The sequence below is a fragment of the Cibotium barometz genome, chromosome 1 (genome assembly GCF_041138505.1).
Source record: "Cibotium barometz isolate CiBa-2024 chromosome 1, ASM4113850v1, whole genome shotgun sequence".
Lineage (NCBI taxonomy): Eukaryota > Viridiplantae > Streptophyta > Polypodiopsida > Cyatheales > Cibotiaceae > Cibotium > Cibotium barometz.
In genome coordinates, this window is record NC_141046.1 from 7,510,593 (window position 1) to 7,526,478 (window position 15,886).

The 15,886-nt window shown below is 47.8% G+C and overlaps 1 protein-coding gene across 1 annotated transcript in view; it reads right to left on the reverse strand.

The window, feature by feature from the left end:
* The window catches only part of LOC147641566 (threonine dehydratase 1 biosynthetic, chloroplastic-like), an 89,485-nt gene extending 74,329 nt beyond the window's left edge, over positions 1-15,156 (reverse strand). Inside the window, exon 1 of the mRNA XM_086789153.1 lies at positions 14,318-15,156. Within this exon, the coding sequence (XP_086645279.1) occupies positions 14,318-14,872 (555 nt within the window). The 5' untranslated portion in view covers positions 14,873-15,156. The remainder of the gene's footprint in view (positions 1-14,317) is intronic.
* Positions 15,157-15,886: the final 730 nt, after the last annotated feature.

Sequence of the window (15,886 nt, forward strand, 5' to 3'; positions counted from 1 at the left end):
ATTTTGGTGATTTTATCACATTCAGTGGGAGGAGAGTTGCATTCGTGCTTCCGCAGTGGGAGATAAACTTTGCGAGAACAACTGTGAGCACTTTGTGTGCTTTTGGTGCAGTGTTTGCACATCTTGCAGGGAGTCAGGCATTGACTGTGTCAAAGGTTGCATATTGCTATGGCAACCACAGGTGAGAGCTCTTCATTGCTTCACATCAAAAAGCTTGAAGGCTCACATAATTATGACATTTGGCAAACCCAATGCTATAATGTGTTGCTCCAGAAGAAGCAGCACAAGCCCATCAAAGAAAGGGGTGTGATGCCCGCTTCTCTTACTGCTGAAGAATGGGAAGATATGGATGAGTTGACAAGATCCACCATCATGTTGTCTGTGTCAGACTCTTTACTTTTCAGCATACATGAAGAGAAGACAGCTTGGGGAATGTGGCAAAGATTGCAGGACTTGTATGCCCAGCAAAGTGCCTCAAGCAAAGTGTATTGGTTGAAGAAACTCATAGGTCTTCAAACGAAGGAAGGGGCGTCTATGACAGCCCATCTAAATGAGTTTAATGGTGTTGTCAGCCAGGTCATCAATCAAAAGTTGGCAATGGACGATGAGTTCAAAGCCACCTTTCTCTTATGCACTTTGCCAGAGAGTTGGGACACATGTAGGACAACCACTAGCAATTCAAATGCTATGCTGTCATATGCAAATGTGGAGGGTGCTCTCCTTCAAGAGGAGATGAACAAGAAGAACAACTCTGTTGGAAAGTCCAATGCAATGAATGCACGTGGGAGATCCCAGCAAAGGGGTAAAAGCCAAGAACGGGGAAGGAGCAAGTCCCGCTCCAAAAAGGACTTGGAATGCCATTATTGTGGCAAGAAGGGACATTTCAAAAAGCAATGCTACAAATGAAAGAATGATCAAAAGGAAAAGGGCAAAGAAAAAGACAAAGACAAAGATGAAGCCAAAGATGCAAAGTCAAAGGGCAAAAGTGGAGTCAAGATTGAAGAAGTCAATGTGTCACATGCAGGTGACAGTGAGGATGAAGTCCTATTCACGTCTTCACTTGATGCCCATTCACTCCTTGTAGGAGATGGTCATGGTATGCACTCATGGATCATTGATTCAGGTGCCTCCTTTCATGTCACAGGTTGCAGAGACTTGTTTGTCAGGTATACTGCTGGCAATGAAGGAGTAGTTTATTTGGGTGACAACCATGCAGGCCAGATTCTTGGCAGAGGTGATGTGAGGCTTGTGTTTTCAGATGGCTCACAGCTTATGCTCCATGATGTCAGGCATGTGCCTAAGATCAAGAAGAACCTGATTTCTACTGGACAGCTTGATGATGCTGGTTATGTTACCACATTTGGTCGTGGAAAGTGGAAGATTAGTAAGGGCTCACTGGTTGTTGCCAGAGGCTCTAAGGTGGACACTCTTTACTTCATGCATGCTAATGTTTGTCACCATGCTAATGTAAATGCAACCGAGCTGCCGGAAATCTCTGTGGCATAGCCGGTTGGGACACATGAGTGTCAAAGGAATGGAGCAATTGTCTCGTTTTGGTTACTTGCCTTCTCTAAAGTTCTCAAGTTTTCAGTTTTGTGAGCATTGTATATATGGCAGGCAACTCCAGTGCCCCCACAAGAAAGCTCTTGGACAGAAAGATGCTCAGTTAGAGCTTGTGCATACAGATGTATGTGAGATGCCTCAGCTTTCTTTGGGAGGGGCAAAATATTTTGTGTCTTTTATTGATGATGCCACACGCAAGGTGTGGGTTTATCCTCTTCGTTTGAAGAGTGATACATTCTCAGTGTTTGAGAAGTTTGTTGCTCATGTTGAGAATCAAACTGGTAAAACACTGAAGGCTTTGCGTTCCGACAATGGTGGAGAGTATATGTCCAAACAGTTTCAGGACTTTTGTGATGCTAAAGGCATCAAGAGGGAGCTCTCTACTCCTTATGATCCTCCACAAAACGGGACAGCAGAGAGGATGAACAAGACCATTCAGGAGAAGGTCCGTTCTATGTTGTCACATGCTGCGTTACCTCATGGTTTTTGGGCTGAAGCTGTTATGACAGCCGTTCATCTTAAAAACAGGTCACCTAACACGAGGCTTGGTGGGAAAGTGCCAGAGGAAGTATGGACAGGGAAGCCTCCGTCATACAAGCACTTGAGTGTGTTTGGTTGCGTTGCGTACGTGCACATACGCAGGGAAATACGCACCAAACTTGATCCTAAGTCTCACAAATGCATATTCCTAGGATATGGTGACAGAGGTGAAATGGGGTATAGACTTTGGGATCCAGTGAATAGAAAGATTATACGCAGCAATGATGTCATTTTTGATGAAACATGCATGTATAAGGAGCCTGCAAGGCAACAGGAGCCTGGCAGAGTCGTCTTTGATGATGATGGACATCATGGACAACAACCAAGGGCTGTAAATCAGCCATTACAGCAGGAAAACCAGCCCTTAAATGGTGCTGAAAATGGTCCAAATGGACAGCCAGAGATGGCAGAAGATATCCCTATGGATATCCCACAGTTAGAGGAGATACCGGGCATGATCTTTCAACCTTATGGCATGGAACAGGAGCCACCAATAGGTGATATGCAGGCTGGACAGCAACCTGCAAATGATGGTCATTGGGTACGGAGGTCCACAAGACCCTCCAGACCCCCTGACAGGTTTGTTCCAGGGGTTGACTACTTGATGCTCACTGACTGTGGGGAGCCCTCATGTTATAAGGAGGCTTTACAGAGGGCAGACAAGGCTCTTTGGGAGCGTGCTATGAAGTCAGAGATGGATTCTCTGCACAAAAATGGAACATGGAAGTTGGTGCATTTGCCTACAGGCAAGAAGGTTTTGCCATGCAAGTGGGTTTACAGGCTCAAAGTTGCACCTGATACAAAGCCAGGTTAGTGGCTAAGGGCTTCGAGCAGGAATATGGTGTGGACTTTGATGAGATCTTCTCTCCAGTGTTAAAAATGACCACACTTAGAGCTGTATTAGCTTTGGTTGCTCATGATGATCTGGATTCGATTCAGATGGATGTGAAGACTGCTTTTCTTCACGGTGATCTCCATGAGGAGATATATATGCAACAGCCAGAGGGTTATGCAGTGAATGGAAAGGAGAAGCTTGTATGCAAGCTGAAAAAGAGTCTTTATGGGCTCAAATAGGCACCAAGGGAATGGTATCATAAATTTGATACATTCATGAAATCCCAAGATTTCAGGAGTGACACAAATCACTGCTTATACACCAAGAAAGCTTTGGATGGCAGTCTATTGATCCTCATCTTGTATGTTGATGATATGTTGATTGCCGGGAAATCTCGTAAAGAGATGGATGCCTTGAAGAAGAGGCTGCATCAGACCTTTGATATGAAGGATTTGGGTGATGCAAATCACATTTTGGGTATGCAGATACTTCGGGACAGAAATCAGCATGTGTTGTATTTGTCTCAGAAGGAATACATTGGCAAAGTTTTGCAGAGGTTCAATATGGATGGGGGGAAGAAGACTAGTACTCCTTTGCCTCCATATGTGAAACTCAGTGCTATGGACAGCCCACAGTCGGATAGTGACAGGGCTGATATGGCCAAGATTCCTATGCTTCAGCTTGTGGCAGTCTCATGTATACCATGGTTGCTACCAGGCCGGACATTGCATTTGCAGTGGGAGTGGTTACTAGATACATGGCCAACCCTGGCAAGAAGCATTGGGAAGCAGTGAAAGGTGTCATGAGATACCTGAAGGGCACACAGGATATGTGCATCTGCTTTGGCAAACAGGATGCATTAGTGCATGGTTACACGGATTCGGATTATGCCGGTCATCCAGATAACCGGAAGTCTACTACCGGTTATGTGTTTACATTCACAGGAGGTGCTGTGTCATGGATATCCAGGATGCAGAAGTGCACTGCCTTATCTACTACAGAGGCCGAGTATATTGCAGCCACAGAGGCTTGCAAGGAGGCATTATGGCTATCTCGGTTAGTGGTTGATTTGGGTTATACATGGGATATTCCATTGTTGCATTGTGACAGTCAGAGTGCCATTCAGTTGGCAAAGAACCCTGTCTTTCATGCAAAGACGAAGCATCTGGATGTGAAGTATCACTTCTTCAGAGAGGTGATAGAGAACAAGCTGATTCAGCTTGTCAAGATTCATACGGATGACAACCCGGCTGATCTGTTGACAAAGAGTTTGCCTCTAGAGCGGTTTGCTCATTGCAGACACTTGATGGGCATTGGATGAGGCCAGTTTCAGCCTTGATATGACCTTGTATATTATCATGTACATGCTGATTTTTTTTCTTTTCCTTCATTTAAGGGCACACTGCCTTTAAGTGGGAGGTTGTTGGGGTAAAGGCATTATGCCCACCCTTGTAGTGTGTACAAGCCCATAAGTTGTATAGTACATAGTACACTTAGTACTTTTAATGTACTAAGTGCACTATGTGTACTAGAGCAAATATACATGTGTGATAGGGGAGTCACACACTCATACTGTGAGTTGACTTATCCCCACATGTCTCTCTCTCTCTCTCTCCCCCTTCTTCTCTGTGTATGTCTCCCACATGAAGCCCTAACTCTCTCCCTTCAAGGCGCAGCAGATGTGGCTGAGGATGCTGCGCATTTTGGCTCCCCTCTCTCCAAAGGGCATGTATACGTGGGGTGCCGCTGCTTGGTAAACATCGTCAGGGCCTGCTCTGGGATATGAGACGGAGCAGGACAGCCAGGCCATCAGATTCATTAGGGGCCAGCCTCGCCTTGTTCCTTCACCGGATTTCTCGTCTGCCGTCTGGACACAGGAGAGGGATTTATGATGGGAGCTCCTCAGCAATCTCACCATCTGGTTCACCTGGAGAGCCCGGTGTTTCAGGGCCTTTGAGGGGAGACTGGAGCCACCAGCAGAGACTGTTCGGGGGATTTGACTATTCGGGGGATTTGGCAGGTGCTGATCCACACCCTGCGCGGACAGTATGACCGCATCCAAGTCGCGCATCCGAGGCGACTCGGATGCGGTGATCTTGCGGCGCGAGGCCTTCCACACCACTTGGCGCAGCGGCCCCATCTATACACTACACGCGGGAACCCCCCCCGCTGGCATTACAGGCCACCTGTTGGCTTTTCCCCCCTCCTATTGTATGATATAGCTCTCAGTTATTTGTACTGATCTTTGTACCTTTTTGCACCTAGGGAGAGTCTCCCTAGCTGTGCCTTGATTGGATCTCTGCTCTGCCTTCTTATGAGCAGGAGAGTTTTTGTAGCCCAGTGGGCGTTTTTTTTAACTAATGAAAGGATCTTTTCTCGAAAAAAAAAAAGAACAACGAGAACAATAGTCCCGAACCCTTGGCCACCGTGCAGAGCGAGGAGGGAGGGTGGGCCCCTCTGCCCTTGGCCTGCAACCGTGCTAAGCGAGGAAAAGGGAGATGGTCCCTTGTGCCCTTGCGCGCCTGCAAAGAAAGGGGGGAGAGGCAACCTCTTGCCTTGGCCGCGTGCTGCAAAGCAAAGAGAACTGGGCCTTGGGCAACCTGCGCAGAGAAGAAGAAGAAGGGATTCTTGTGCCCTGGCACCCGACGAGGAGAGCATAAGGCTCTTGTGCCGCCTTGGCCACCTACAAAGAAAAGAAAGAAGCCTTCTAGTGCCTTCACACCAACGAGCAAGAAGGAGAAGCAAAGAGAGGAGCCAAGCATGATCAAGTTTTTACTCCAGTTCCAACGTTGCACAGCAGCCTCCTATGGAAACAAAAACTCTGGCGTAGACAATAGGCGGTAGAGAGTGTTGACAGACCTCGGATCAAAGGGGGTCCCGAGGTATTATGGTTGTAAAAGCGCCCTGCTTCGCATGTTGTCGGAAGCCATGGCAAGCAAAGGTCAGGGCTTTCTGTATGGAACTCAGGCCAATTCCGTCCGGCCCAAAAGTGACCGCCAAAGTTAGTTTGACGAAGGTATGTCTCACACCAGAAATTTGACAACATCCAGTGAATATTACAACCTGCATAACAAAGGTATGTCTCACACCAGAAATTTGACAACATGCAGTGAATATTACGACCTGCAGAAATTTTTACCTTGGGTAGCCTAAGATGCTTGTAGAAAAGCAAGCATTCGGAGCTGGCCACACAACAGGCAAAAAACAAACTAAAGAAAGCAAAGAGCCACGTGGCACGAAAAAACAAACTAAAGAAAGCAAAGCATGCAAGTATAAAAAAAGCAGGCCCACGCTGCAGAGCACGGAAGCAAGCGAAGAGCAAAAGCACGCAGCAGGCGCATGCATGCTGCAAGGTAATCCCCCCCTTTGTTGTTCTTTCCATCGGTGCTACATAGTCGTGCAACTTTGTCCGCCTACGGTCTCATCCTTGTTGTTGCACAGTCGGTCCTCTCTCTCTCTCTCTCTCTCTCTCTCTCTCTCTCTCTCTCTCTCTCTCTCCATAGTGTACCCCTCCGTCCCACATGATATTGTATCCCCTCACTATATTCCACTCACCTCCATAGCGTACCCCCCCCCCTCACTATATTCCACTCACCTCCATAGCGTACCCCCCCCCCCCCTCACTATATTCACACCCTATAAGGGTTTCTGTTTACCTTCCATTTCCAGTTTCATTTTCTAGGTGCCTGTAGTATCATCTTTATTTTTCATTTTCTGGGTTTTTTTTATCCAGACATTGTATCAGATCCACCATGATGTAACTTTTGGTCTCATAGGTCATTATGGCCTTTTGAAGACGTTAATATAACATTTCATTTCATTTCATTTCTCTCTCTCTCTCCCTCTCCTGATCCATTCAATGACTGTGATTGGCTGACTTGATTTCTGTGCAACCACATTTCCACACAGCCCCATACACTTGTTTCTCAGAGGAGATCATGCATTATTCTACACTAGGGGAAGTATTTCTTACGGGTGACTTCAATGCCCACACACAGAGCAGACAGTGTGAGGTGTATGACTATGATGACATGGAGATCCTCCACCCTGTGGATCCAGAGGAGATAGGGGCTAGTCAGGCATCAGAGGACACTAGACCAGACAGAGGACATTATGGGGACCACTTACTAGAGTTGGGAGCCAAGCATCGTCTTGTTATTTATAACGGGATGCTACAATGGCCGGGATCAGGAGGGCTGACATGCTTCCCACATGGGAGTCAAAATTTCAAAAAAGAGGTTTGCCACATGCATATATATTATTGATATTGGAAAGTGGATGTAAACCGACTAAGATTGCTCACTATGATATGCTGGTATGTGCTGAACTTCCAGATAAGGTGATGTTTCCTGAGTTGAACAACATAATTAGCCATTGTAATATTCATGGACCATGTGGAAAACTAAATATGCGCTCTTCTTGCATGGTTAACAGGAGTTGCAAACACCGATATCCTCGAAAAAGTTTTGAGACTACTATTGTTTATGACAATGGGTATCCAACATACATGTGACGAGACGATGCTAGTTTCATCCAAGTAAAGGATCATAGGGTGGATAGTCAATGGGTTGTTCCATATAATCCTTTTCTCTCTATGAGATAAAAAGCGCATATTAACATTAGAAGTATGACCGGAGGCACGGGAGGCATCACAACTTGTCACCTCATTCTCCATCCCACCTCGTCCTATTGGGGCAAATCATACATACTTGGCATTTTCACTAGCCGGATCACCAGTATCACCAATCCCCCCCACATACCGACGCCACACACTACCATCTACTTCACACATGACATGGCAGACATTCACACTGGCAGAGAAGAGGATGGGTTCCTACGTATGTCCGAGACTATTGCTAGCACCATTGGTGTGAAGCAAGGATGCCCACTTTCCCCCACGCTATTTGGGTTATACATTGATGAGGTGGCTGACTTCATTACACGGGGAGGCGGAGATGGAGTTGATCTAGCAGGTACCTCAGTACATATTATGCTTTATGCTGATGATATTGTATTAGTGTCTGAGTCTCCAGGAGGTCTACAGCAGCATCTACATGCACTCCATGATTTCTGCACACAGAGGAGTCTTACTGTGAACCTTGGGAAAACCAAGGTTATGGTCTTTCATACATCGAGACAGGGCAGGGGTCAGCTGACATTCAATCTCGCAGGACGCCAAGTGGAGATGGTGACATCATACGTGTACCTAGGGGTTACCTTCTCTGCAGCAGCAGCCACGCGCTTCACCATGGGTTCAGCAGCCAGAGCCAGATTGACACGGGGATATGCAGCATTGGCTATGCTAGAGAGAGTGCCACCAGGCGCATTTTCAAGAGCCCCGGACAAAGGGGTGGCTATTTGACACATTAGTCACACCGGCACTGATGTATGGAGCAACGGTATGGGCGCCAGGACTTGCTACCCATTGGTGGACACAGATAGAGAGACCACAGGCCCTCATGATGGCACGCATGATACGGAGCAAACCGTCAGTACCTCATGACATTATCCGAGCAGAGTTTGCTCGCACCTCCTATGATGGTAGAGGCCATATTCCACACTATATGCCTGCTAGACAGATTCACAGAGATGCCACAGGACAGATTGTCATACAGAGCTTTTGAGGCATCTAGACAGCTGGCTGAGGCAGGAGACAGAGGATCATGGTATGCACAGGTCACACATTGGTTCTCACAGCATGGCCTAGACATGGATCATCTACCGCCCTTCCAGTATGACAGGGATGCACCACATATCCGTCTCTCTCATAGTGAGAGGAACAGAGTATTGAGACAGGACCTATGGCAGCTCTAACACGAGAGACATGGATATCACCTACACAACCTCTTCCACCGAAGATGCTATACTACCAAGATCACTTCATGAGTATCACTCATGATGGATTTATAGAGAGGCCTAGATACATGGAGGGCTTTTTACCACACGGCTCCCGAGTAGCTATTGGTCAGCTTAGAGTCTCATCACATCGATTGGAGATCGAGACTGGCAGAGCAGCACGGATCCCCCAAGAGGAGAGGGTATGCAGATTGTGCAGAGAGGAGGTGGAGAGTGAGGAGCATTATGTATGCAGATGCAGAGCATAATATACAGCCATCAGAGAGAGATATTCCATTTTATTCAGAGAGCCAAATTCCCTACGCCAGATCTTTGAGGCAGCAAACCAGCGCATACTGGGGAGATTCATTCTAGACATATAGCGTCACAGAGAGACATCATTACAGGCTCAGACAGCTCCAGAGGGGGGACGACAGACACAGATTACTACATTTTTTCAGAGATCCACCCCCCTCCTAGCCCCTACACAGCAGGGAATTACTCTCCATAGAGCAGAGACACTCAGAGCCCTCAGGAGACAGAGGACACCTGGCTTTCGGACACCACGCCTATACCAGAGAGAGAGATGACAAAGATCAGAGCTCAGTTTCACAGAGAGGGTGCGGAGCGACTGGCTCGCTTCAAAGCAGACCCAGGCATGTTCTTCAAGAAGCTGTGGACACCCCCTTCATTGATGTATACCATTCTATACCCCCAGTATGGTACAAGATGGAGCTAGCTAGGTTGCATATCATGATTGTATACTCCATGCATATAGCTTTGCATTCTCCTAGTAGCAGAGCTCCATCACCTCTCCCACTCATTGTACTTATTGCACACCCGGATTCAGTTTTTTAGTTCAATACTTTTTCATTTTGTTGGGATGACAGAGGATACCCCACACAGGTACACTGATTTGTCTCATAGGCCGAGTTCGGTCTTTTGGAAGACGTTAATAAAATCTCTCTCTCTCTCTCTCTCTCTCTCTCTCTCTCTCTCTCTCTCTCTCTCTCTCTCTCTACCCTGGCGATGGCAGCACGTTCCCTCTCCCTTGCTCTAAAGGAATGAGGAGTGTTGAGAAGAAGCACGAAGCAGGTGCACCCTTTGATGTTCTTTCCATCGATGCTACACAACCGCCTTTATCTGCCTAGAGTCTCATCCACAATCGATGAGCTTGAAGCCTATTCTTATGCTCGATGGGGATTCAAAAGTACCTCACAAATTAGAAAATTACAAATTCATTATCACATTTGAAAATGAGTTTTGTATCATGAATCAATACGTAGGACTAATGGCCGCCTTCTGTTAGAAGTCATCTCCTGTCTAGTTTTATACACCAGGGCCTTTGTTGTGGGTGTGCCGCCCTTATGAGGTGTTTTCCCATTTTTCCCCACTCTCCGTATTTTTCCCCTATTTTTTCCCATTTTTCTGAGGCTTGGGAGGGCTGCCAGATGATGCCGGGAGCACCCCAGTGCTGGCCGACTCGATCTTCATCAGTCGTGGGCTTCAAGGCTGCTGGCCGACTGCCTTTTACCAGTCGTGGGCATCAGATAGCTGGCCGACTGCATTTATGCAGTCGTGGACCTCTTTCTTCAGTCGTGGACACTTTTAGTGCTGGCCGACTGCCCTTCCAGGGAGGTATATATAGGTCCTCAGCCCCCATACCTTATTTGTATCATTCCTCGGGATCTTCTTGTGTATATAGAGCAGAGTTACACGCCTACATCTGTCTCTCTCTTATGCTATTTTTCTGCCTGCGTTTTTGCTTTTGCTCTTGTGTTCCCAGATCTGGTCATCATCTCCGCTGCATATTCTGACATGGTATCAGAGCCCTAGGCTCTAGATAGGTCTTGGGATTTGTGTGAGCAAGAGGGGGACTGTTTTGTGGCTGATTGGTGGACTGTCTTGGACTGTTCGGGAAGAGGAGAAGCAAGAGGAAGGCGGGCTGATTTGCTGGACAGCCACTTGCAGGTATCAGTTCTTCTTTGTTCCCACCCACCCACCCTTTTCAGAGTACATCCCCACTATGGCAGATCTGTTAGAGATGGCCGAGAGACATGTGAAGATCCCGACACTCCCCACGTTCCCGATGGACCGTCAGTTGGACGGGAGCAACTACGGCATATGGAAGGTGATGATGGAATCCGTTCTGGAGTCCTACGATCTCGCCGATTTCGTCGTTGTTGGTGTTCCACGGCCGGAAGTAGGGGAAGGGGAGTTACCGTCAACCCGAAAGGACCAGGAGGCCCAGACGCAGATGTGGGATCGCGTCAACACCAGGGTCCGTTCGTTTATTTTCCTCAACTGCACACCACAGGTAATTAATCATGTAAAGCATATGACGCTGGCCAGAGGTATATGGCAGCATTTGGCCTCACTTTACAACAGGGTATCGCCCATGAAGAGGATTTCCTTGGAAGTACTCGGGTTATGAGCCCTGCAAAGTCGTCGACGATGCGGGAGCATATTAACAAGCTGCAGGCTCTTCAGCAGAAGTTCTTCAGGCTGGGAAGGAGATATCGTCAGAGGACATGGCCATAACGTTGCTATCACATTTGCCCTCTTCGTACTCAACATTTTACTCGTCTTTGATTACCAGTGGCAGGCTTAGCACCATCACGTGGGAGGAGCTTGTGCCGATGGTCTTGACCAGGAGGAACGATTCACGAACCCTCCTCAGGGTGGAGGTTCGGAGGCCTTAACTGGCCAACGGTCGAAAGGCCGTAACTCGGGCAAAGGGAAGGCTTCATCGGAGAAGTCTTCTGAGAAGGAGTCCGATGCTGACCGCGAGAAACTGAAGGCAGAGAGGACTTGTAATGATTGTGGCGAGAAAGGCCACTACTGGAGGCAGTGTCCCAAGCGGAAGACCGAGAAGGGTGAAGACTCCTCAGCAGCAATCATGAAGACTCCGGCTTTTGTGCACCTGGAGGTGATGGACACCGATGCTTCATTTTCTTCAGGCAGGGAGGAGATTGGAGGACTCTCCGCAACGGATTCTCGAAAGTGGTGCTTCCAGGCACATGACTCCTTCCCGTTCCGTTTACAGGATCTCTGCAGGCTTTCTGGTCATATTCTTACTGGGGATACGTCCACTATCCCAGTTCACAGTGAGGACAGGATGGAGATAGTTCCCGATGGCAGAGGGGGGGAAGCATTCCTCCCAGGTGTTGTATGTTCCGGCACTTGGTTTTCATTTGTTGTCAGTGCATCAGGTTTGCAAGACTGGCGTACGGGTGGAGTTTGATGAGCATTTTGTTGCTCTCCGGGACAAAGCAACAGGCCAAGTGGTTTGGGAAGGTGGAGTGGAGAATGGAGTCTACAGGCTTTCAGCACTCTCTCTCCCAGGTCCTCAAGATTGTGATGAGTGGCAGTCTAGTAATGGCCACTTAAGTGTGGATACGCTACAGGTGCGGGCTTTCCGAGACCAGGTGGTAGATAGCTTACCGGTAGATGGCAGCAGTTGGCAGGAACTTTCCAGTACTGAGGTTGGTAGTTCTTGTGTTCGTGAGTCAGAGGAAGCTGAACAGGTCACTTATGCTCTGATGTCTCGTCGTGTTCGGGACATAGAACCTCCAGTAGATGAGGATGTTCTTTCCACGGGGACCTTTCGGAAAGCCAGGCAGGTGGCAGGTGCTTACTTGCAGAAGGAGGTGGTTTCTCCAGGCTTTGTGGTTCCGGATTCGGAGGGGGTGGTTGACAGGCTTCATCAGGTTTCCAGGACTTGTTTGTGCACCGTAACAGGTGTTGATCCTTGTGAGCAGTGTTATGTCTCTATGATTCAGAAGCTGTATGGTTCATGGATCTGGTTGATGGATACCGGATTGGACGGGAGCTTCCTGATGAGGCAGTTGAGCTCTTGGTTACAGATGTCTCCTCGGGAGGCAGGATTGCGTTTCCTGTGGTTTCTGCGACATGCGAAGGATCATGGACTCTTGTACACAGGAGGGGGATTGTTGGATGGAGTCCGACTCCGCGGTTGGAGTGACTCGGTTTGGGGAGGAGATCCGGACACGAGGAGATTTACTTATGGCCCAGGAGCAGTTTTACGGAGCAGCAGGAGGTTACATTGCAGGTTTGGGCTTCCACTGGAGGAACCCATGGTCATCCAGAGGCACTTTGTTCGTGAACAGATTGTTGCTGATGACATCTTGTTGGAGTTCTGTTCGACGGAGGACAGTACGGTGGACCTCTTCACGAAGTCGCTCTCACGATTTGCTCAGGCGGCACCCCAGCTCCCAATGGTTGGTTTCACAGCCAGGAGCTGAGAGGGGGTGTTAGAAGTCATCTCCTGTCTAGTTTTATACACCAGGGCCTTTGTTGTGGGTGTGCCCGCCCTTATGAGGTGTTTTCCCATTTTTCCCCACTCTCCGTATTTTTCCCCTATTTTTTCCCATTTTTCTGAGGCTTGGGAGGGCTGCCAGATGATGCCGGGAGCACCCCAGTGCTGGCCGACTGGATCTTCATCAGTCGTGGGCTTCAGGGCTGCTGGCCGACTGCCTTTTACCAGTCGTGGGCATCAGATAGCTGGCCGACTGCATTTATGCAGTCGTGGACCTCTTTCTTCAGTCGTGGACACTTTTAGTGCTGGCCGACTGCCCTTCCAGGGAGGTATATATAGGTCCTCAGCCCCCATACCTTATTTGTATCATTCCTCGGGATCTTCTTGTGTATATAGAGCAGAGTTACACGCCTACATCTGTCTCTCTCTTGTGCTGTTTTTCTGCCTGCGTTTTTGCTTTTGCTCTTGTGTTCCCAGATCTGGTCATCATCTCCGCTGCATATTCTGACACCTTCAACATTGAAGGTATTTTGGTCCACTTTCAATATCGAAAGTGCTATTTGGGAAACGGGGAAGGACACGTTCTTCTATGTTTATTGAATTTCGGGGTGGACTATGCCAACTCTCCACCATACTTTATGTATGTTTTTTTTTTACTTCACTCACACAAATGAGCACGAAAATCCTATGACTTGATGAATGACATGTAACTCAGATTCAAATGTGGTAATGAATTTGGAATTATCTACCTTGCGATGTACTCTGAGGTCTCTATCAATGTCCATCAATTCCTCATGTCGAATATAATTATGGGCTTGATGTTCATGCTCGTTCGAGCTCTATAAGTTGCTCATATAAACTTGAGAAAGACACGCATACGAAGAAGACGGGCTACAGAAATGATATGAGTTGCAATGTCCATCTTCACTCAAGCACTTCAAGATGTTTATACGTGAACGAAAGGACACACGTTCTTTCAAAGTACGTTGACAACACACACATGCAAGCAATCAAGAGGAAGCATTCTAGTTCTTTCACAGGGTAATTTCTTTTGCTATATCACAAATTTGGCTCAAGACCTTTATGGTCTTCATGTTGTGTATTTGGTCTCGTAGGTCATTTTGGGTGTTCATGGCCGTTGATATAATTTTCTCCTCCCTCTCACATAATCTTTACATACCTCCACGAGGCCACGTGCACGCACACACATGGAGACGTGCAAAAAAGTTCACTAAGAACAGTTTGGAAGAAAAGAAGTTCCATACCGGTTGCAAGTCTTCTCGCTTCAGGAAGATGTGTGCTCCTGTTCTCTCGCTCAATTTGGGGGCTGATTCCAAGGGGGATTCGATGGCCACATCATAGACTTTGGAGGAGAGGATGCCAGTGAGGTAAGACAGGGCGGATGCGCGGAACCCTAGAGTACTGGGGCAGCCTGTTGTTGCTCTGTGGGGATTGCCGGCCAAGAAGCCAGGATTGTACCGTAGGGATTCAGGAGTAACTCTACGAAGGGTTTGCGCAGGGTTTTCTAGGGTTAGTACGGACTCGCCATTGACAGCCGGAGCTCTGGCGTCCGGTAGAGGGCCATTAGCAGAAGAATCCACTGTTCCGGCGGCGGCGGCGGCGGCGGGATCCGGCATGTGCTGCTGGGATAAGCTGCACACAACGCGGAGCGACCTGGAAGAAGAAGAAGGCCATGGTCCGCCATAGCTGCGAGAGAAAGGTTCTGTAGACGAAGGGAAAACCCTGACATGAAGCCCACAATGAGGAGAAGCGGCGATAAATACCCTGACATCGGGCAGGGTGAGGATCGCAGACCCCATTGATTGAGATGACTTCAACCCCTCACAGGCGACCTCTCGGCGTTGCGACAGGAAACGAACTGTTGCGATTTGAGAAGAAGAAGCCTGACAACCCCATTGAAACTCGGATGGAGCTGGACTCTGTGTTAAAAACCCCGAACTTAAATATGTTAACTACTCGAGCACGCTATCGCCTGATGTGATAGCTCTCTCCATCTTGACACAGGCCATGCTCCATGCTCTGGTAGAAGAGAAAAGTCTCCAAATGTAAAAACAAAACTCAGAACCTCCAAATAATATTTCAATTGCACTATGTACCAACTTGTGGACTTATATTCAAATGTGAGTGACTATATGTGTGCATCTATACATGTATGTGCACATTTATGTGTAGATGCACACATCTCTCTCTCTCTCTCTCTCTCTCTCTCTCTCTCACACACACACACACACACAACACACAAGTATGCACCCGCATGTGCAGCCTCACACACACACTCTCTCTCACGCTACTGCAGTATAGACCCTTGCGCTCTCAAACAGTGTACATGTGTGTGTGTGTTTACACACGTGAACATGTATGTGTGTATGTGTGCTTTTTTTATGTGTTTATACATGTGGACATGTATGAGTATATACATGTGCATGTGTGTGTCAACTGTGTGCACGTCAATTATGTGTGCACGTGCATGTGCGAGTGTGTACCTTTATGTATCGTGTGTGCACACACATATCTGTGTGAGTGCATCTCTATGTATTAAAGCCTTAATGAAGGCGGCTCTCACGTTACCCTCATGCTAAGACTGTGTATCGACTCTGTGTGTGCACGCATGGATGTGTGTCAACATAATTGAATTTGTGTGTAGCACCGTGTGTGCGCGATTATGTGTATGCACGTGTATGTGTCTCTATGTGCACGTACGTAAGAGTGTGTGTGTGTGTGTGTGTGTGCACATGCACATCTGTGTACCTGTGTATGTGGATGCACGCATGTATATGCGTGCATGTGTGTACATGTGTACACATGTATGTGTC